The sequence below is a fragment of the Belonocnema kinseyi genome, chromosome 8 (assembly GCF_010883055.1).
Source record: "Belonocnema kinseyi isolate 2016_QV_RU_SX_M_011 chromosome 8, B_treatae_v1, whole genome shotgun sequence".
Taxonomy (NCBI): Eukaryota; Metazoa; Arthropoda; class Insecta; order Hymenoptera; family Cynipidae; genus Belonocnema; species Belonocnema kinseyi.
The window spans coordinates 82828338-82852752 of record NC_046664.1 but is presented as its reverse complement, the minus strand read 5'-3'; the positions used below and the strand labels follow the sequence as shown (position 1 = coordinate 82852752).

General features: G+C 23.9%; 1 protein-coding gene across 2 annotated transcripts in view; it reads right to left on the bottom strand.

The window, feature by feature from the left end:
* The window catches only part of LOC117177870 (transmembrane protein 65), a 38132-nt gene extending 16575 nt beyond the window's left edge, over window positions 1-21557 (bottom strand). Inside the window, exons 1-2 of one of the 2 annotated variants that reach the window (XM_033368909.1) lie at window positions 21027-21557; window positions 3810-3935 (exon numbers count right to left, since the gene is read on the bottom strand). In XM_033368909.1, coding sequence (XP_033224800.1) covers window positions 3810-3935; window positions 21027-21369 — 469 coding nt within the window. In that variant the 5' untranslated portion in view covers window positions 21370-21557. The remainder of the gene's footprint in view (window positions 1-3809; window positions 3936-21026) is intronic. The other variant, XM_033368910.1, reaches the window with a different exon arrangement.
* Window positions 21558-24415: the final 2858 nt, after the last annotated feature.

Below are 24415 nucleotides of genomic sequence, written 5' to 3'. Positions count from 1 at the left end.
TTAAGACGCATATTGAATTACTGAAACCGATTTTAAATACCCTGGAATCTTTTAAAATACCTTAAAATCTTTTAAATCCTTGAAAACCTTTTAAAACCCATTGCAATTTTTTAAAGCTCCTGGAAATTCCATGGAATTTAAAAGAAAAACTAAAATATTTGAAATCCTTCGAAATCCCTTGAAAATTTTTTAAGTTCTTGAAAATTCCTGGAAATTTTTTAAAATACCCTAAAATCTGTAACACTGTTTGAAATCTTTACAAATTACTTACACGAATTGGAAATTACTTGGAATCTTTTAAAATACCCTACAATATTTGAAATCCTATAGAATCTTTTGAAATGCCTTACAATTTGGAAAGCTCTTGGAAATTCTTTGGAATTAAAAAAAAATCTAAAATATTTAAAATCCTTTGGAAACCTTTAAAATACCCTGAAATATTTCAAAACCTTTGAAATCCCATGAAACTTTTTAAAGTTCCGTAAAATTCCTGTGAATTAAAAAAATACCCTAAAATTTTAATTTTTTTAATAACTTCAAATTATTGAAATATATTTAGAATACGCTAAAATATGTATGTAAAATATTTTGAAATATTTTGAGATCTCCTAAAGGTTTTGTAAACTCTTGAAAATCCCTTGGAATTAAAAAAATCTGTAAATTTGTTTAAATCCCATGAACATATTAAATTCAAGTGAAAATTCCATGGAATCCTTTAAAATACTCCAGCATATTTTAAATCCTTTGAAATCCCTTGGAAACTTTTTAAGGCTCTTGAAAATTCCTGGGAATTTTTAAAAATACCCTGAAATCTCTAAAACTCTTTGAAATGTCTCCAAATTATTGAAATCAATTGAAAATACTTTGGAATGTTTTAAAATATCCTTAAAGATTTCAAATTCTTTAAAACCTTTTGAAATGTCTTACAATTTTGTAAAGATCTTGGAAATTCCTTGGAATTAAAAAAAAATCTAAAATATTTAAAATACTTTGGAATCGACTCCTTGGAATCTTTTAAAATACCCCAAAATATTTCAAATCCTTTTGAAACCCCTTGAAACTTTTCACAGTTCTTTAAAATTTCTGGGAATTTAAAAATAAAATACCCTAAAATTTTAATTATGTTTTTATCATCGTCAGTTGTAGAAATATACTTAGAATACGCTAAAATACGTATGTAAAATATTTTAAAATCTCCTGAAAGTTTTTTAAACTCTTGAAAATCCAATGGAATTTTTTTAAATACCCTACAATTTGTACATTTATTTGAATCTTTCCAAATGATTAAATTCAAGTGAAGATTCCATGGAATTGTTTAAAATACCCTAAAATCGTTTTAAAAATTCGTAATCACTTTCAATGATTGAAATCTATTAAAAATACACTAAAATAATTCAAATCCTTTTGAAAACCCTTGAAAATTTTTAAGGCTCTTGAAAATTCCTGGGAATTTTTAAAAATAATTATGGATACCCTAAAATATTTTAAATCCTTTGAAATCCCTTGAAGCTTTTTAAAGCTCCCGAAAATTCCTGGGAATTGAAAAAATACCCTACTAAAATCGTTTTAAAAATTTGGAATCACTTTCAATGATTGAAATCTATTTAGAATACACTAAAATAATTCAAATCCTTTTGAAATTCCTTGAAAATTTATAAGGCTTTTGAAAATTCCTGGGAATTTTTAAAAATACCCTGAAATCTTTCAAATTCTTTGAAATCCCTACAAATTACTTAAATCAATTGGAAATTCCATGGAGTTTTTTAAAATACCCTAAAATATTTAAAATCGTTTGAAATCCCTTAAAGCTTTTTAAAGCTCCCGAAAATTCCTGGGAATTGAAAAAATATCCTAAAATCGTTTTAAAAATTTGGAATCACTTTAAATGATTGAAATCTATTTAGAATACACTAAAATAATTCAAATCCTTTTGAAATTCCTTAAAAATTTATAAGGCTATTGAAAATTCCTGGGAATTTTTAAAAATACCCTGAAAACTTTCAAATTCTTTGAAATCCCTACAAATTACTTAAATCAATTGGAAATTCCATGGAGTTTTTTTAAATACCCTAAAATATTTAAAATCGTTTGAAATCCCTTGAAGCTTTTTAAAGCTCCCGAAAATACCTGGGAATTAAAAAAAATACCCTAAAATCATTTTAAAAATTTGGAAGCATTTCAATTTATTGAAATCTATTTAAAATACCCTAAAATAATTCAAATCCTTTTGAAATCCCTTGAAAACTTTTAAGGCTCTTGAAAATTCCTGGGATTTTTTTAAAATACCCTGAAATCTCTAAAATTCTTTGCAAGCCCTACAAATTACTTAAATCGATTGGAAATTCCATGGAATTTTTTAAAATATGCGAATATATTTAAAATCCGTTAAAATATTTTCAAATGCCTTACAATTTTTCAAAGCTCTTGGAAATTGCTTGGAATCTTTTAAAATACCCTAAAATATTTCAATTACTTTGAAACGTTTTAAAGATCTTGGAAATTCCTGTGAATTTAAAAAATACCATAAAATCGTTTCAAAAATTTGGAAGCACTTCAATTTATTGAAATCTATTTAAAATACCCTAAAATAATTCAAATCCTTTTGAAATTCCTTGAAAATTTTTAAGGCTCTTGAAAATTCCTGGGATTTTTTTTTAAATACCCTGAAATCTCTAAAATTCTTTGCAAGCCCTAAAAATTACTTAAATCAATTGGAAATTCCATGGAGTTTTCTAAAATACCCTAAAATATTTCAAATCGCTTGAAATCCCTTGAAGCTTTTTAAAGCTCCCGAAAATTCCTGGGAATAAAAAAAATACCCTAAAATAATTTAAAAAATTTTGAAGCACTTCAATTTATTGAAATCTATTTAAAATACCCTAAAATAATTCAAATCCTTTTGAAATACCTTGAAAACTTTTAAGGCTATTGAAAAATCCTCGAAATTTTATAAAATACCGTAAAATCTGCAAAATGAATCGTTTAAAATCTTTTGGAATCCCTAGCAATTTTTCAAAGTTCTTCGAATTTCCTTAGAATTAAACTTAAGACCTAAAATATTTCAAATTCTTTCAAATCCCTTGAAACTTTTTAAAGCTCTTAAAAACTCCTGAGAAAATGATCAAATGATTGAAATTAATTAAAAATACGCTCAAATATTTTAAATCCTTCAAAATCCCTTCAAATTATTCAAAGTCAATTAAAACTCTCTTGAAATCTGTAAAATGATTTAAATCCCGCCAAATGATTAATATCAATTAAAAATTCCTTGGAATATTTGAAAATACCCAAAAATATTTCAAATCTTTTGAAATGCCTTATAATTTTTCAAAGCTCTTTGAAATTCCTAGAAATAAAAAATTTGAAACTCTTTGAAATATTTTAACTCAATGAACAAATAGTTTAAACCCCTTAAAAATCATTAAAATCCATCGAAATTCCTTACAAATTTATTTAAATACCCTAAAATACTCCGTTCAAATGATCGAAATCTGTTAAAAAATTGTAGAATCTCATCAAAACACCCCCAAACTGCTTCTTACAGAAATGTCCCAACTTTAACCATTTTTTTCTTCAAAATCCGTGATTTGCGGCCACCTTGATAGTTTTTAAATATAATTATTTGTTTAATTAAAATTTGTTAGTTTTGTAACTAACGAATACGGGTGAGAAAATAGGAAAGTATGGCATTGAAAATACAATAATGCTGCGAGATTTTCACCAAACACCACCACCACTGCCACTAAAATTAAAGAATTATTTTTTATATCTAATTCGCTGGCCCTGGAACTTTTGCTCGATCCTCGTACCATACTTGCGAAGCAGCCAGTCTTCAGGAACTGCACAATAACTTCCTGTGGGATCTACATCGCCAAGAGATGGAATGGCACTAGGTCGACCGAATTCATTTCTCCATCGAAAAGCAGCCAGCTGACCTGCAGAATCAGGATAATAACAAAATTCATTTCAACTAAATAAAAACAGAGAAGGAAAAATTCAAATTTACCTAATAAGTTATTGAGGGCAACTTAAAGGATAAATACTAATTTATAATAAATAAATAATACTAATAAATACTAATTTATAATAAATAAATAATACTAATAAATAATAATTTAAAATTTTATTCTATAGCCTATAAATTATCAAAATTTTTAATTTATTTATCGTTTATTCTGTTAATAAGTAATAAGAAAATCCAACTATTTTTGGATAGAAGTTCATTCTTCTCGGTTGAAAAGTCTACTACAGGGGGGCCGTTTTAATCGAAGAAAAAAAATTCCCGGTCATTTCGGGGTTTTTTTCTCGGTTCGCAAACATTTTTCACGGTGAATGAAATTTAAAAAATCTAACTTTATTCTAAACATTTTTCCATTTAAAACAATAAATAACAAATTAAATTTACGAGTATGAAATGGAAGGTACTAACACTTTTCAATTGAACATTTTGTAATGCAATGCAGATAAACTGCAAAATTTAGAACTTTTATCAACTATAAAGTTCAAAGATTCAGGTTAAATTCCAAAAATATAAATCCACATTAACATTTTCAATACTCTAAATTACAGAAGCAAGCAATGGAGTTTAAAATTGTTTTAACTTAGATTTTTTAAGTGATTTTAAGTTAGACAAATTAAAAAATAAATAATAATTTTTTTTAACTTAACAGTTTTTAAATTAGAAGTTAAATTATTTTTACTTTGAATAGTTTAAGCATATTGATAAATCTAGAAGCGGTTTTATATTTTTCCAAATTTAAAATCATTTTTGAAATTTTTTCGAAACGTTTAGGTATATTTTTAAAAGAATGGGATTTTTCCTACAACTTTTAGAATATCCTACAAATTAAAAAAAAAATTCTTGAAATTTGAATTTATAAATAACAATAGGAACATTTATTATTTGTAGAAAAAATTTAAGTAATTTTAAGAGACATTTAGAGGTTTAAAAAATATTAAAATTTAATTCAGAACTTGAAATGATTTCGAATCATTGAAACGAAGTTTGTGACCCGAAAAAATTGGGCTATTCGTATCGAAATTTTGGTGCAAATACCCACAGCCGAATTTAAAACAAAATGCAGATTTTTGCAAATTTCAACCAAAAAATTTAGACACTTTTTAAGAATTGTGAAAGGCTTAAAAAGAATAAAAACATTTTCTTAAGATTCCTAAGAAAATAGAAAATGATTTTTCATTTTGAAAAATTATTTTAACAGAAAATTTAAAACGATTTTAAGGATTATTTTTTTAATTTGTAGGATTTTCCAAAAGTTGTAGGAAAAATTCGATTAATTTTAAAATGTATTTAGAAGTTCTAAACAAAAATGTTAACAAACTTCTTTCCAATTACTTGAAAACATTTCAAGTTTTTAATTAATTAATTTTTAATGACGAAGAAAACTAATAAAAATAACAATATATTAATGTATTTACTTATTTAGTTTAATATAAAAGATAATATAAAGACCTAAAACTTTGAATTAAAAATATTTTGTTCAGGAATCATTAAAATTGTTATTTAAAAATAAAATTTCCCAAATAAATGATATTATATTAATCTCAAGTCACATTAAGACTTTCGAATTCAAAGAATTACATTCTGGAAATTCTCAAATTTTGAACGGATTTAGAATCGTTTTGTCAAATCAATTATTGCTCAGTTTTTTATACTTTAATTATTTACAAAACTGTTGAAATCAAACTTGGGAAAATTTTTATTTTAAAAATTCGTAAAATTCGCGGTCAAGAAATAAATTCGCTGTCATTTCCCGGTTTCAGAAAATTCCCGGTTTCTCGCTCTTTGGTTAAAAACTATAAGATTTGATTGAAAATTCAACAATTTTACTAGAATCATATTTGATTTAAATTTTGTTTCTATCTTGACTAACATGTTTTTTAAACTGAAAATTTCTTTCTGTAAAAATTTAATCTTTTTCGGTTAAAAGTACAACTGCCTGATTAAATATTAATCGGCTACGGTTTAAAATAAACTTTTTATATTGAAAATTCACATTCTCCGTTTGAAAATGCAAATTTTTTGTAGAAAATCAAAAATTACAATTTTTAATTGTTAAAACGGTTTTTAAATTTAAATTAAAATCATTCTTTATTGAATTATCAATTCCTCGGTTGAAAGTTCTACTTTCTTAAAAGTTAATTTTTCGGTTAAAAATTCGTGCTTTATGTAAATAATTTATTTATATAAATTTTATTTAAATAACAGGCCTCAGACTCAATTCAGATATCAAAAATACTGTCACAAATTAAAAAAATATCATAAAATTCGTTAATTACATTAAAAGCGAACTTCAATGAATAATTAAAAATTTTATTCTATAATCTATAAATTATAAAAATTTCTACTTATTTATCACAGGCCTCAGATTTTATCTTTTTCATATTTTTCCACTTAAATGCGAAATTAATTAACTCTGAAAGTGTATGCCTGGTAAAAATCAGGGTAAGGTGCATCGTGGGTGTTAAACACCCCAACGTATTTAATCATGTACTGTTTAACCCCTATTGAATATTTTATCACCATAAAATTATCCGATATAGTTTAAGGTATTTTTCATAAGGTAGAGTTGATTTTATAGCCATTTATTTATTTTATTCTTGTTAAATTTTTTTTTGAAAAACGTGAAAAAATGGGCTTTTTTACTTACAAATTCATAACTCACACAATTTTAATTATTTTAACCTGAAAATTTATGGCTATACTTTTGAAAGAGTGTACTTTTATAAAAAAAATTGCAACATGGGTGCTTTCAAACAAAATATTTACTTGCACAGTTGAAAAGTCAATTTTATGATAAAATCATGAATCAGATTTTTTACTATTAAATCGATTTATTATTATAAAAATTTAGGAACTTTGACATTCAATACTATAAAAATAAAAGAAATGGAAAAAAGAGACATATATAACTGTATTTTAACAATTATATTTTATTCAACACATCCACAGTCTGCTCTCGTCTGACGCGCTGCCGTAAGTTGTAAGCCATATACAAAGAAAAAAAGTATGAAATAATCGAAAAAAATCATTATTTCACTTCATGTGATTTACTTGCGTTAGAAAGTAAACAAAAATCAATAAAATTTCAACAACAAAAATTTTCTACAAAATTACTTTTTTTACTCACTAAGAGCACACTGGGTGTGCCATACCCCACGATTTGTTTAGGCTGACGCTTGACGCAGTATGCTGAACGACTTTACTTACAGTTAGTGTCTCCAATTAAAGCTAGATGGCAACACTTACTTAATTTTTTCGAATTAAGTATGGTCTATAAGAGTTTGAAAATTGCTAGGGGTTTCCGACACCCGAAATGCACTTTAAGGGTTAATAGAACTCTATAGGGATTTTTTTTTAATTTGGTAGTTTTTAATTGTTGAAACAGTTTTTAAATTTAAAAGAACATCTTTTTTTATTTAATTATCAACTCCTCGGTTGAGCGTTGAACTACTTTCTTGAAAGTTGATTTATGGATTAAAAATTCGTGTTCTATGTGATTAACAATTATTTTTTTAATCTGAAAATTGAACTATTTTGTTGAAAAATCAACTGATTTTTTGTAAATTAAGTTTTTTGTCGAAAATTCATATTTTAGGGTTGAAAAATCAAATGTTTTTTAGAAAAATCATATTTTTAGCTCGAAAATTAAACATTTTTGTTTAAAATATTTAACTATTTAGTTGGAAATTGTTGTATTTCGTTGAAAATTCGACTTTTTTGGCAAAAAAATAAATTTTTTGGTTAACTATGCAACTGCTTGATTGAAAATTAATATCTTTTAGTTTAGGACACAAATATTTTATTGAAAATTCGTCTTCGTTTGTTAAATTTAATTATTTTTTTAGTTTAATTAAAAATCTTTTTTGCTGACATATTAATTAATACATTTTTCGTTGAAAAATCATCATTTTATTTTGAAAACTCAACTCCTCAGTTGAAAAGTTGAAAATTCAACCTTTTTTTTATAGAAAATTGATCTTTTAATCTTTGATCTTTTAATCTGCTTTAGTTCAGAATTCAAAAATTTAATTAAAAATCGATCTTTTTGGTTAAATTTAACTGCTTTTTATTTAAAATTCAAAGCTTTTTTTAGTTTAAATATTAACTATTACATTTTGTGTTAAAAAAAGTTAAACTGTTTTGTAGAGAATTCGTCTCTTTGGCTTGAAAATTAAACAGTTTTGCAGAAAATTAATTTTTCAACCTGAGAATTTAACTATTCGATTTTTGTTTGAAATTTAATGTTTCTAGGTAAAAATTCATCTATTTGGGTTGAAAATTCATGTATTTTTTTATAGAAAATTAATACTCTTGGCTTAAAATTGAACTACTATGTAGAAAAAATATGTGAGCCTGAGGCCTAAAATAATTGTGAGAGCGTTAACAAATTAAGTTAACAAATAAGTAAATTTAGTTGAATATAATTAACCGCCAGGAAAAAAATCTAAACTGTTCTTCATTTTCCCAAAATGAAATTTCAGCCCTGCCTATATTCTTATAGATCAAACTTCATCTGTTATCTCAAATTTTAAGAAAATCGAAAGCATTTTGAATTTTCGAAAAAGGGGCGATTCAAAAATTATGTAAGGTGTTTTTCAATGTTTTTATAAACTATTATTCCACTTAAATGTGAACCTAATTAATAGAACCCGACAACAAAATCTAACAATTGTATTTGAAAGTAATTTTTTTTTTTGAAAAGTCTGATATTATATTTTTGGCCAAGAATAATTTTTTTTTTAATGTAATTATTTTGTAAAAAAGGCCACAATTTTTTATTAAAGTTATCTTTTCGGATTAAAATTCAACTCTTTTGTTAAAACTACGTTTCTTTTGGTTCAAACATCAAGCATTAAATTTTTCATTGAAAAATCATCTATTTTGGTCCAAAATTCAACTATTTTGTTATAAAGTCTTCTATATTTTAGGATTGAAAATTAATTTTTTAACTGAAAATTGAAATATTTACCTTTTAGTTGAAAATTAATTTCTTTAGATGAGGATTCAATTATTTGGTTGAAAAATGCTGTATATTTTGTTGAAAATTCGTCTTTTATGTAGAAAATGAGTATTTTTTAAATAAAAAATCAACTGTTTGGTTGAAAATTCGTTTTTTTGGTGGAATTCAACCGTTTTTTTTATTTAAAATAAAAAAAATGTTTGGATGAAAATTTAACTATTTCGTTAAAAATTATTTTTTTAAATAAATTTTTTAAATGAAAAATTCAACTATGGAAATGGAACCCTTTTATTAAAACTTTATTCTTTTTATTAAAGATTCATCATTCAAGTGGGAAATTAATTTTTTTAAATAGAAAATTGAAGTTGAAAATTCAACTATTCGAATGAAAATGTATGCATCTCGATTAACATTCGTACTTTTTGTTAGAATATTATTCTTTTTTCGTTAAAAATGCTACTGTTTGTTTGAAAATACATTTATTTTTGTTCAGGATTCAACTTTTTTGGTTAAATTCGTCTTTTTGGTTGAAATATCAACTATTAAATTTTTAATTGATAATTAATCTTTTTGGTAGAATATTGAACAATTTTGTTGAGAACTTGTTTTTTTTGTTACTGTTGAAAGGTTTCTTTTAGTGGAAAAATTAACTAATTCGTTAAAGATTAATCTTATTATCGCGGAAATGACTATGAAGGAAAAATATTATTAAAATTATTTGTATTATATATATATAATTGTATATAATTGTATGTAATTGTTTTAATTAGTTTATTATTATTTAAATTAATTATCATATATAAAATTACTCGAAATAAGTAGAAACTCTTATTTTTAATTTGAAGAAGGTTTAATTATTCATTTAATACTAAGGGCATATACTTTCATGTAAAAATTGGTAACTTTTTTCTTACTAAAAATAAAAAAGGTATAAAATATTGCAGGAATGAAGGACTAGCATATATAAAAAATTATACAGAAATCAATGAGTGTAGAAAAAATCTGATTCGGACTGAGACTCTACGAGTACAGAATGAAGAGGAAAAATAAAATAAAATCGTGAACGAAAAATGAAACTTTAGAGTTTGAAAATTCCCAGCATACCTCATACTTCCAATTATGGCAGTAAAACCAGTAAAACGAAGGTTGACGCAAGATCGAGACGGAATGTCTCTTGTAGAGTTAGTAGAGATTCTTCACTTGCAGAGAGATTCTTATTCTACATGAAAAACTATATGAGAAATCCATGCTTTGAAATTTTTCATGCGTAATTAACAAATTATGATATATATGAATATGAATAATAAATTAAAAATAATGAGAATGATGAATATTTAACCTAATTACTTAAATTTTTAACCATAAAAATGAATTTTGAAACAACAAGATCAATTTTATACAAAAACAAACAATTTTTCAAGAAAAATATTAATTTTTTAAGCAAACAGTTGAATTTTCAATGAAAAGAGACAAATTTTCAACCGAATAGTTGATTTTTGAACAACAACAAAAATCAACTTTTAACCAAAAATGAAATAGTTACATTTTTGTTAATAAAACTAATTTTTAATCTAATTCATCTATTTTCAATCAAAATGATATTTTCTCAACTGGAATAGTTCAATTTCAAACCAAAAAGATGATTTTTTAACAAACGTTTCAACTGAAATAGTTAAATTTTCAAAATAAAAACAATTAAATTTTACTGAAAAAAAAAAAAAATAAATTGTCAACCATAATTTAAATAATTAAATTTTATGTTTAAAAAAATAATGTTCAACCAAACAGATTAATTTTTAACTAAGCCTATGAAATATTCAACTAAGATGATGAATATTTAAATAAAATAATTCAAATTTGGACGAAAATGATGAATTATGGAATATAAAACGGCATAATAGTTACATTTTCAGTGTAAAAAAAATTTTAGCCTGAAAAGAAAACAAATTTCCAACAAAATAGTTAAATTTTCGGAACAAAATTTTTTTTCATCCAACTAAAATTATAAATATTTAACTGTAATACTTAAATTTTTAACCGACAAGAATAATTTCTAGACAAGAAAATTAACTTTTAATGAAAAAGATCATTTTCAATATTCGAGTGGAATAACTTAAATTGTCAGTTAAAAAAATTACATTAAAAAAAAATAATAATATTTTTAAACAAAGTGATTAAATTTCCACTAAAATTCTAAATCTTTCCACAAAGTACATAATTTTTCAAGCAAATGGTTGAATTTTTAATTAAAGTTATGAATATTAAAAAAATAACAATAATTTCTGACAAATGAGTTCAAATTTAACCAAATAATTTTATTTCCAACCAAAAAGATGAATTTTCAATTAAAATTATAAATATTTAACTGTAATACTTGAATTTTTAACCGAAAAGAATAATTCTTAAGCAAGAAAATTAACTTTCAAAGAAAAAGATCATGTTTAATGTTAAGTTATGTTTAATGGAATAAGTTAAATTTTCAGTTAAAAAATTGCACCAACAAAAAAAAAACTAACTTAAAAAGACGAATTTGCAACTAAAAAATAATTTTGAATAATTAAAAAGTTAAAATGATTTTTAACAAAAGAGTTAAACTTTCAACCGACAAGAAGAATTTTTATGACAAAAAGATTAACCTTCAAAGAAAATGATAATTTTCTATAAAAAAATCGTTGTTTTTTAAAACAAAATACGTTTATTTTTAACAATATAGTTGAATTTTCTATTAAAAAAGAGCAATGTTCATTCGAATTGTTGAATTTTCAACTAGGAAATATCAAATTTCCACTAAAAATCGAACAGTTGAATCTTCAGTTGAAGAAATTAATTTTCAAGAAAAACTGATGAATTATAAACTAAAATTATGAATCTACAAAAAGATAAATTTATAATCTAAGATCTAAAAGGAATCTGTTTTTTTTTTTACGAAAAAAGTCTTGTTGCTAAAGAAGCATTCAAAATATCTACAATTAAAAAATAGATTTCCAAACTATTTTACTTTTCGGCTCATTAGAGATAAAAATAACAATTGGGGAAAGATGGAATCAATAAATTTTCAACCGCAAATAGAATAATTCAAATTTCTCTTAAAAATCTAATGCTTCACAAAAAACGTATTTTTAGCCAAATATTAAAATTTTCTACTGGAATAGTTATATTTTTAGATTTAAAAAAATGGATTTTCAACAAAGTAGATACATTTTCAACCAGAGATTAATCTTCAATAAAAAAATTATTTTTTAATGAATGAATATAACTTTTAACCAAGTAGTTGAATTTTTAAATAATTAAATGAATCCGTAACCTAAAAAACATTTATATATGCCCTAAGGCATTGTAGGTAAAGTAGAAATCACTTTTCTAAATTGACTAAAATTATTTAATTAATTAAAAATTGAACTTTATTGCAATCAGAAACAAATTCCCGGTTTTATTAAATTAAGGTCTTATACTTTAAGAAAAATTCCTTTTATTGGTTGAAGAATCATCAATTTAGTTGACAATTCATCTTTTTGGTAAAAATTTACTTTCTTGAAAATTCGCTTTTTTGTAATCAAAAATTAATTCTTTAAACTAAAAATCTTTAATTTCTTTAAAAAACTTTATTTTCGGTTGAAAATTTATTTTTTTAAATTGAAACTTCAACTATATTGTTGAAAGCGAATTTACTTAGTTGAAAATTCTTCTTTTTTGTTGAAAATTAATCTGTGTTCATTGAGAATTCAGCTATGTTTTAAATTCGTATTGTTTGGTTGAATTGGACTGTTTTTAATTAAGAATTTAAATCTTCTTTTGTTGAAATATCTAACTATTAAATTCTCAGTTAAAAATTTGTTAAAAATGCATTTTTTTCTAAAATTCATCTCTTTAGAGAAAAATGAACAAAATTCTTTAAAATTTCTTTCGGGTAATAAATTAATTCTTTATACTGAAAACTTAACCATTCCTTTTTCGTTTGATTCTGAATATTTTTAATTTAATAAATTGACCTTTTTTAGATGAAAATTCAGCTATTTGATTGAAAATTGGTTGAAGATTAATCTGATTGGTTGAAAATTCGTTTTTTTGGTTTGTTTAGAAATAAATTTTTTAACTGGAAATTCAACTATTCCATTTTTGCTTAAAAATTAATCTGTTTGACGATCAACTATTTTGTTTAAAAAAAATCGCATTTTGGACAAATTCAACAGTTTTTTATTTTGCATTAAAATCTTTTTTTCCTGTAAAATCTAAACATTTTTTTGAAAATTTGTTTTATCAGTTGAAAATTAATTATTTTAACTGAAAATTTAACTAATTTATTTTCGTTTAAAAATTTATATATTTAATTAACAATTCTACTTTGAAAATTTGTCTTTTTGAGTTCAAAGTTTAATTAGTTATAATAAAAATGCATCTTTTTCGTTAAAAATGGAATTTCTTAGTTGAAAATCTGTCTGTTCCGGTAGAAATTTGATACTTTTTGTTTAAAAAATGCAACTGTTTATTGAAAATTAATTTGTCTTGGTTGCGGATTCAAATCTTGTTTTAAATTCGTCCTTTTTTGGTTGAATTCAATTGCTTTTGTTTAAAATGAAAATCTCTATTGGGTGAAATATTAACTAATATCTACATAAGTTGAAAATTTATCTATTTGCTTGAAAATTCATATATTTTGTTTAAAATTCCTCTTTTTAATAGAATATTAATCTTAATGTTTAAAAATTCAAATTTTGTGGTTGAAATATCAACTGTTTTGTTAAAAAATATTTATTGTAGTCGAGGATTAAACTATTTCGTTGATAGTTTAAGTATTCGATTGCAAAATAACATTTTTATGGTTGAAAATTCGTTTTCTTGACTCAAAAATCTTCCTTGGTAGAAAATGTAACTCTTTTGTTATAAATTTGTCTTCTTATTGGTGTAAAAGCGTAAGTATATGCTGAAAATTTAAGCTCATTTGTTAATAATTAATTTTTTGTTTGAAGAAGATTCATCATTTCATTTGAAAATTCATTCAGTTTTTTTTAATTAATTTTTTAAACTGAAAATATAACTTTTCCGTTTTTTATTGAAAATGTATTGATTTTATTTGAAAAGACATGTATTATTGAGTTTTTCACTACAAATTTTTTTTTTTAGAAAAAGTAACTATTTTTTAGAAAATAATTTTTTTTGTGTTAAAAATAAACGTTTTGAAATGACAGATTTAACTATTCCAGTTATGGTTAAAAATTATTTTTTTACAGTTAAAAATTGATCTGTTTTGCTGAAATTGTTTTTTTAAAAACTTCTTCAATTTTATTAAAAAGTCATCCATTATGGTTGAGAATTCCTCTTTTTCGATTGCATTAGACTGGTTTTTATACAAAATAATTTTTTTTTGTGAACATATCAAATATTAAATCTTCAGATGAGAAACCCTTTTTTGGTTGAAATTTCGAAAACATTGTTAAAAGTGTAATTACTTTGGTGTCTGTCTGTCCGGCCGCCCTTAAACACGATAACTCTCGAAAAAATAAACGGATTAAATCCATCTTTGGCACACTTTTTTTAGGTCCCAAAAGAAAGAATGAGTTCGTTAACCAGCCATTTTTGATAAAAATTCAAAAAGTGAGCGCATTTTGAAAATTTTTGAGAACATTTTTTTCTGCATTTAAAAATTCTATGTACGGATATTTATAGTATTAAAAAGAACCAACAATTTATCCAACAATTTATCTTTTTGAAATCCCTACAAGATTATCATAACAAATTTTTGGATTTTCTTTAAAAAACGAAAATTCAAATTTTGATTGCACAAAAAATAAAGAAAAATAAAAACTTCCATTTTGTGGTCAAACTATGTAGGACACTAAAAAAGATGAATTAACAAAAATTGTTGTCTCAAAAAAAATCTACAATTTCGATAACAATCACTTCTTGATAGGACGCGTACTTTTTGTTTTATTCGTAAAAAATAACATGGAAAATAAAAAAATAAAATAAAAATTTGTCGAAAAACGACGAAAGAAAATCGAGAAAATTACGAGCAAATTAAAAAATTACAAGAAAATCGAACGCGCAGCGCGAGTGTCACGATGAGAATGTATACCACAAAGCCTACAAAGCTTTGAGAAACTTAATCTTTGACTATACTTAATTAAATAGACAATTCAAAATATGTAGACGCATAAAAATACTGCCATCTAAAAGAGATCTTTTTGATAAAGTTTAATTCAAGCATTCCAAATTCAAAGAATAAATATCCAAGCGCGAGATTCAACCGTCATTTTTTTCGTAGAAAATTGAACTATTTTTTTTGAAAATTCTTCTTTTTCTTTTGGTTGGAAATTAATTTTTTTAATGAAAATGTAACTATATTCCAATATATAACTATATTCCAATATTGGTTAAAAATTAAATGTTTCTAGTTGAAAATCCAAGTATCTGGCTGAAAATGAATGTATCCTATAGTTGAAAGTTGGTCGCAGCTTCCATAGAGTGATAGAAAAGTGTAACAGGCACGTTCGATGGATCTGTTTATATTATTGGATGTAAACATTCCTAGCGATTAAGTTACGGCGATCGTGTCGAATTCGAGTGGAGCTCATTTATGGCTTTTATAATTTATTTAATCTTCAAGAACTATTAATTATTTAATTATTAATTAAAAGATTAAGTGTTTGCCCTTTTTTCTACAAGTAAATCTGTTTACGAAGTCAACCAAGAATGTCTATCCAATGACTGTTTTCTATTTTGCTTTGTAAATTTACAAGATATATTAGTTATTTAAACAATTTTAATTAAAAAATTAAGAGGTTGACGTTTATCCTACGAGTTAATTTCAACTAGGAATATCTATTCAATGACTCTTTTCTATGTTGCTTTCTAAATTTACAAGAACTATTATTTATTGAAAGAATTTCAATTGAAAAATTAAGAGTTTGCTTTTCTTTCTACGAGTAGACTTCATTGTTTATCATAATTAACAAAGAATATCTTTCCAATGATTTTTTTTCTCTGATGCTTTGCAAATCTACAACTATTAATTATTTTAAAAATGTTTGTCAACATATTTATAGCTTGGCTATTTTTGAAGGAAGAGGCATAATTTGTTTACGGATTGAACTAAGAATGTCTTTCGATGATCATTTTCCACGTTACTTTGTAAATTTGTAATAATTATTAATCATTCTAATAATTTTCATAAACATATTGAGAGTTGGGGTATTATTCAAATTTGTTTACGAAGTGAACTAAGATTGTCTTTGTGATGACTCTTTTCTAAGTTATTTGTTAAATTTACCAGAATTATTAATTATTGAAAGAAGTTTCATAAAAAGTTTAGAATTTGGCTATTTTTCAACGAATAGGGTCAGTATTTTTACTAAGGTTTAGTTACAATGCAGCATTTTTTTAATGCATTTTTAAATGAAAATTAGTTTTTTTTAATTTTTAAATATTTGTTTAAACTGGAAGTTTAACCATTCTATTTTGGGATGAAAAATTCTAATTTTTGGTTGAAAATTCAACTATTTTGTTAGAAATGAATATTTTTAACTGAAAATTGAACTACTCCATATTTTTGGTTATAAATTCGTGTATTTTGTGGAAAATTTGTGATTATCGTGACATTTTCTTGAACTTAATTTCCAAGTAGAATAATTACAAGTAAATCAGTGGGTCGCGCGCATAGCGCGCGTAAATGCTTTTAATTTTGTTGAAAATTCATCAATTTGCTAGACTTTTTTTCTTGAGTGAAAAATATTCCTTAGTAGAAAATGTAATTCTTTTGTCGAAAATTTGTCTTCTTGTTAGTGTAAAAAAGTAAATATTGGCTGAAAAAATCCTATTTTTTATTGAAAATTCAACTAAATGATAGAAAGATCAGCTAATTTGTTAAAAATTAATTCTTTGTTTGTTGAAGATTCATTAATTTATTTGAAAATTTATTCCATTTTTTTAAATTAATTTTTTTAACTAAAAATGTAACCTTTTCAATTTTTATTTAAAATGTATTTAAAATTTATTTATTAGTAGAACATTAAACTTTTTGGTTAAAAATTTTTTATGTTTCATTCAATTATTTTGACGGCAAATTTTTGTTTTGTTTTTAAATACATTTCTTTTTGTACAAATTTGATCTTTTTTATTAAAAATATTATTTGGTTAAAAATTAATCTCTTTCGTAGAAAGAATTAATCTCTTTCTGTAGAAAAATCGCCTTTTTTAAAATTAAATCTCCCGTTTTAGATACAATATAATTTCTTGGCTTGAAAATTCAAAATTTTTGTTAAAAATTCGTTTTTTTATTATTAGATGATTTATCTCTTTTTGTATAAATTTCATATTTTGTGGCTAAAAATGCAACATTTTGATTGAAAAATATATTTTTATCGTTGAAGATTTAACTATTTTGTTGAAATTTCGTTTGTTTCAGTTGAAATTAATCTTTCGTTAAGAATTTATATTTTTTCTTTGAAAATTCAAAAGCTTGGTTCAAACTTGAACTACTTTGTTGAAAATTCATTTTTTTTGGAGATTGATTATTTAAGTTGCAGATTAATCTCCTTGATTAAAATGCATTATTTTTAGATTAAATTTCAGGAAATTGAAGAGTTTTAAACTGAATTTAATAATTTCGTTGAAATTTTTTTTTTCTTGATCGCAAAATCCTTCTTGGTAAAAAATTCAACCCTTTGATTGAAAATTGGGCTTTTTGGTTTCAAAACTGACCCTTTTTGGTATTAATGTTATATTTTCTTGTCAAAACTTGAACGGTTTTGTTTAAAATTAATCTTTTTTACTAGAATTCAAATATTTTTTATTTAAATTAAAATACTTAAAAAGTTTACTCTGTAATTATTTCAATTGAAAGGGAGAAGTGGAGTTTCTTTCAATTACAACTGAAATAGAAGAAGCTTCCATAAATTTTAGATTCAATGATGCACAATTTAAACTTAAACCGATCAATGAAACGTTCCGATCAATAATTTTCCATTAAAATTTACTGCGGTAATTTTCCAGTAAGGTCTACATTGAAACGAATTAAAATTATTTCAAATTTAGCCGATTTGGTAAAATTTTGAATCCAAAACAATGTCGTTTTCGACTGAATGCATTTAAATTAATTTTTTTTGAATATTGGGGCTGAAATACATTGCTTTCCAAGGCAAAATATGAGAAACACATTTTTTCCCAAAAATATTGTTTTCATGAAATTAGGGTTACTTGAAAATTAGGTTATTATGAAAAACTATTGAAAATATAAAAAATTAATCTTCTTCCTTGAAAATTCATTTTTTTTTGGTCGAAAATTGAACTTATTTGGTGAAAAAATGAATTGTATTTTTTGTTATTAAACATTCATTTTCTTCATCGAAAATTTATCGTTTTTGTTGAAAATTCATCTTTTTGGTCAAGTACTGAAATATTGTTGTGAAAACTATTAAACTATTTTATTGAAATATCGTTTTTTTTGTTGAAAATGAAATTGTTTTATCGAAAATTTAGCGGTGCATTTTTTATAGAAAATTTATCTTTTTTTAGTTTAAAATTCAACTATTTGGTTACAAATTCTAGGTATCAATTCATGTTTTTATTAAAATATTATCTTTTTTTATGTAGAAAATTAATCTTACGCTTAAAAATTAATAGTTTTAATTGAAAATGGAACTATTTTGTTGAAAATTCGTCTCTTATGGTAGAAAATTAATCTTCTTGCTTGAAAAAATTTTTTTGTCAGAAATTGTACTATTTTATTGATTTTGTTTTATCAATTTTTTTACCGTAAATTTAACAGTTTCATTTTTATTGTAACCTTATTTTTTAATAAAAATTCAACTATTTGGTTGAAAATTGAAATATTTTAAATTGAAACTTCAACTTTCTGGTTGAAAATTCATGCACTTTGTTGAAAATTTATTTTTTATGGTAGAAAATTAACCTTCTTGATAGCAAAATATGTTCTTTTGTCGAAAATGGAACTATTTTGTTGAAAATATGTGTTTTTTTTTAATTGATTTTTTTCCACTGAAAATTTAACTATGGCATTTTTGATTGTCAATTTATTTATTTTTTTTTAAATTAAAAATTCAACTATCTGGATAAAAATTCAATTACTTGGTTGAAAATTAATCTTTTTTTTAGAAAATTCGACAGTTTTGTTAAAAATTAATTTTTTTGGTTAAAGATCCTTCACTTTAGTAGAAAGCTCATCCATCTGGTAGAAAAACTATTTGGTTGTAAAGTCTTTTTTCTTTAATATTTATTTTTTTAATGAAAATTTCATATTCAATTTTCGGTGACAAATATATTCATTTTGGTTGAAAATTTAACTACTTGCTGATTTCCTTATAAATTCGTTTTTCGGGAGATAAAAAATCAATGGAAATTGAAAATACAACTACTTAGCTGACAAAAATTCGTGTATTATGTTAAAAATTCATCTTATGAGGTAGAAAATCAATCTTCTTCCTAGAAATTGATATTTTTTGTCGAAAACTAAACTATTCTGTTGAAAAATTGTTTTCTTTGTTTAAAAATTCATTTTTTCAAACGGAAATTGAACTATGACATTTTTGATTGCCAAATTAATTATTTTATTTTATTGAAAATTCAATTACTTGGTTGAAAATTAATCTATTTTGTAAAAGATTCCACAATTTTTTCAAAAAGTAATTTTTGTGGTTGAAAATTCTTCATTTTAGTTGAAAGTTCATCTCTGAGGTTGAAACACTATTTTGTTCTAAAATCTTTTTTTTTGGTCCAATATTTGTTTTTTAACTAAAAATTTCATATGAAACCGTATCACTTGCAAATATTTTATTCCAGAAAAAAGATTTTTTATACTAAAAATTCAGCTACTTTATCTTTTTATTTAAAACTTATTTGTTGACTTAAAAATTCAACTATATATGGTTGAAACTTCATTCTTTTTGTATAGAATTAATTCTTTTAAAATAAACATGGAACTTTTTAATTTTTTGATAAAAATAGAACTATTTAGTTGATTTTTGTTATTAATTTCTTTCCCCGTAAATTTAAATGTGCCACTTTTTAATGTAAATTTATTTATTTTCTTATTGAAAATTCAACTATTTGTTTGAAAATTAAAATTGAAAATTCGTGTATTTTGTTGAAAATTCATTTTTTATTGTAGAAAATTAATCTTTTAGGGTAGAAAATTAATCTTTTTGCTAGAAAATGATATTTTTTGTCGAAAATTGAACTATTTTGTTGAGAAAGTGATTTCTTTGTTTAAAAATTAATTATTTTTTTAAATGAAAATTTAACTATGACAGTTTTGATTGTCAATTAATTAATTTTATTAAATTAAAAATTCAACCACTTGGTTGAAAATTAATCTACTTTGCAGAAAATTCAATAATTTTCTTAAAAATTTTTTTTTTGCCTTAAGATTCTTTATTTTATTTGAAAATTCATCTCTGGTTGAAAAATTTATTTGTCAAATTAAAAACTGAACTATTCCAATGAAAGATTGATAGTTTTGCTGATTTCGTTTAAAACTCGTTTATCGAGGGATAACAAATTAGGGATTAAAATGAAAAATATGACAGGTATATTTCTTACGAGAAATCATTTCTATAAAATTAAAAATGATTTAGTATTATTATTATTATTTTAATCGTCGAAGTTGTAACGTTTTTTTACTATTTACGAAAACATTTTAATTCAAAATTAACACTTTCACTCCGAATAGTTGAAATTGGTTTTTAGAATGAAAATGTAGATCAAACACATGTTCAATCTGTCATTTCCAGTGAGGGGACTTGAATCATGCAGTCTCATTTACCCTTCAAAAATAAAAGAAATGAGCAACCCGAATAAAAAATTATCAATGCGAAAACCCCAATGACCAATGAATGACTCAAAAGACATCTATGAATAAAAATGGACAAAAAAAAAAACGCAAATGCTAAATTTTAAGCTCAAACTGGAAAGTTGAAGACAAGAAAAAACTTGCGACACTCATCGACTAGACACTAGAATTCTGAGGAATGGAACTGCAACCGGACTGAAATTTGGACCTTATAACACAAGAAAATCAAAACTTTCTCTCACCTTCGAACTCTGCTTTAATTTTCAAAGACTGGCACTCTTGCAGGGCGGAAATGAGAACAGTCCTTTCATCCGGGGTGAGTTTGACCGCGAGATCTTTCGCTTGTTGTTTTGAGAGAGCACCACATAAGGTTCCGTTGGAAATCGCCGCTCTCGTCGCACTCCCAAAAGTCTTCTTTTGAAGTTGCCAATTCTTCCTGACATCTTCTTCTAGCAAAGTTTTTGCCGAAAATCCACTCAAGTTGACGGAAGCCCAGGAGTATCGATTCAGGTGATAGAGCTGCAGAAGTCGGTTTCTGCCAACTTGAATTACCAACTGACCGGGCACTTTCGCGATTATACACATTTTCCCGTCACGGAATTCAGAGATTTGCGTCTAGTTTTTGACTGAAGAATTTGAGAAAAGTAATTGTTTCATGATGACACGCGCTGGACAAACGGGAGATTATTCTTGAGATTCTTGAAACCTTCGATCGTTGGGACGTTTGCCTGCAGGATGACACACGATGACAGCATGACAGTTCGTATGAGTTTGCAGCACTGCACGATATGGGGGAGCTTACCAGTTTACCCAATCTTTGGAACTTTTGAAACTGCGCTTGCGTTGCGCCGACAACCCGATTCGTCACTTTTAGCGCGCTGATTTTGAATTATATAAATATTCTAATTTAATATTGATGATGAATAATGATTGCGAGCTGCATCAAAAGTAATCTCTGCATCCTGAAATAGAATTTTGTAGAAACAGATGGAAAATAATGCGATTTTATTGCGAAAAAAACGTTATTAATTCACACTTACAAAAAAATATTCTTAATTCATTTTTGGTAATTCTAGCGATTTTATTTCATGTCGCATTGTCGGGAATAAAAATTTAAATATAGAAACTTGAGAGAGATGATATTAATCATTGTGATAAAAAAAGTTTTCTTTCTCTAAACTCAGAATTTATAAAGTCTTTTTCATTAAGATCGAAATATTTTTTATCCGTCACTCCAAAATCTTATTTTAGGATTAAGAAATTACTTTTTATGAATTTTACAATCATTATTTATCATGAAATTCTAATATTAAAATGTATACTATTCAAAATCAGCGCGCCAACAGTAACCAATCCGGAGGTACCGGTGCGACGCAAGCGCAATTCAAAAAGTTGATAAATTGAAAATTGATTTTTTCTTATACAAATTATTAGCAAAAGTTTATATTTCATTTGTAATTTGAACCACAAATGAAATAGTTCAATTCTTAACCAACTAAAAAAGGTAAATTTTCTACCACAAAAAAAAATGATTTTTCAACAAAATTGTTAAATTTTCAACTAAAAAAATTATTTTTCAACCAAAAATGAAATTTTTATATAAAAAAATTGTATTTAAAACAATATAGTTCAATTTGTAAAAAAATAAGTGAATTTGTGACTAAAAAAGGAAAAAAATCAGGCCAAAATCAAATAATTAAATTTTTTCTTAAAAAAAAATTATTTTAAACCAAAAAAAGCGATTTTTTTAAATAGAAGGCTTAAATTATCAGCCATAGAAATGAATTTTGAACTGAAGTAATGAAATCTTCATCCAAGAAATCACTTTTTAATAAAGTAGTTTAATTTTCAACCAAAGAGAATGAATTTTCAACGAAAAACTAAAGATTTGATATTTCAAAAAAAAAAAATAGATTTTAACAGTAAATAAAAAACCGTTAAATTAAAAGATACTAGTTTTAAACAAAATACTCAAATTTAAAGTTAAAAAATAAATTTTCAAAAATAAAAAAATGTCAATAAAATAGTGAAGATTTCATAGAATGAAAAGAATTTACAACTAAATAATAAATTTGTAACAAAAACTGAAATGGTTTAATTTGCTCAAAATTCAATTATAATTATAATTAAGTATTTTCATAAGAACCTGAATCCAATGAAGAATTCCTTGAAAAATTAATTTTTTAGCAAGAAATATTTTTTGAACAAAGTAGTTACGTTTTTAACAAAACAATTACATTTTTAACCGATAAAATTACTTTTTAAGAAAATAGTATAACTTTGAACCAAAAAAGATTTATTTTGAAAGAAAAATTGAATAGTTGATATTCTAACTGAAAAATCTTTCAATAGTAAATGAAAAAAGTTAAATTTACACAAAAAACGAAAAAATAAATAGTTGATATTCTAAATAAAAAATAATTCAATATTGAATAAAAAACAATTGAATTAGAAAAAAAAGACAAATTTTAAATAAAATACTAAATTTTGAAGTTTAAAAAATAATTTTCAAACAAAAAGAATAACATATTTTCAATAAAATGGTTAAATTTGCATCGAAAGAAAAGAATTTGCAAATAAAAAAAATAAATTGTTAAACAAGTTGGTTAAAAACTCGTTTTTTGTGAGATATTCATTTTAGTTACAAATTATCGCTTTAGTTAAAAACTTATTTTTTAAACTAAAAATTCGACTATTTTAATTGAATATTTATGGTTTTGCTGATTCCGTTAAAAAATCGTTTTTCAGGGGATAAAAAATTAATGATTAAAATGAAAAATCTTTTAATATGAAATAAAAAAACAGTTAAATTTAAACAAAAAGATGGAAAATTCAAAAGTTATAATTCCAAATAAAAAATGTTTCAATATTAAATAAAAAAAGTTAAATTAAAAAAGGACAAATTTCAAGTAAAATACTCAATTTTCAAGTTCAAAATTTAGCCTTTAAATTAAAAAAACCGCAAATTATCAAAAATACTGTTGAATTTGCATCGAAAGAAAAGAATTTGTAACAATAAAAATTCAATTTTCTGTTTAAAAAATAATTAGGAACCCAAAAAGGGAGCTTTGAGCATACTACTAAAATTTTCACCCAAAGCTAATGAATTTTCAACCAAAAAGATGAATTTTGAACAAAGTAGTTAAATTTTTAACAAAATAGAAATTCCGACCAAAAAAGTCGATTTTAATAATAAGTAAAAAACCTTCAAATTAAAAAAATATTAATTTAAAATAAAATACTATAATTTGAAGTTAAAAAATAAACTTTGAAAAAAAATTTCACTAAAATAGTTAATATTTCATCGAACGAAAAGAACTTGTAACTCCAAAATAAATTTGTAACAAGAACTGAAACGGCTTAATTTGTTCAAACTTCTAAATAATTTTGAACAAAAAAAAGGAATTTGAACCAAAAAAAATGAGTATACAAACAAGAAGAATAATTTTATAAAAAAAGTCCATTTTCAAACGCATGGTTACATTCCCAACTAAAACGATAAATTTTTTGGAAAAGAAAAATAAATTAATAAAAAATTAGTTTCATTTTGAAACTAGAAATTATTTTTATTCAGCCATATTAATTTCCAAAAAAGACACAAATTTTCAATAAAATACATGAATTTGCATCC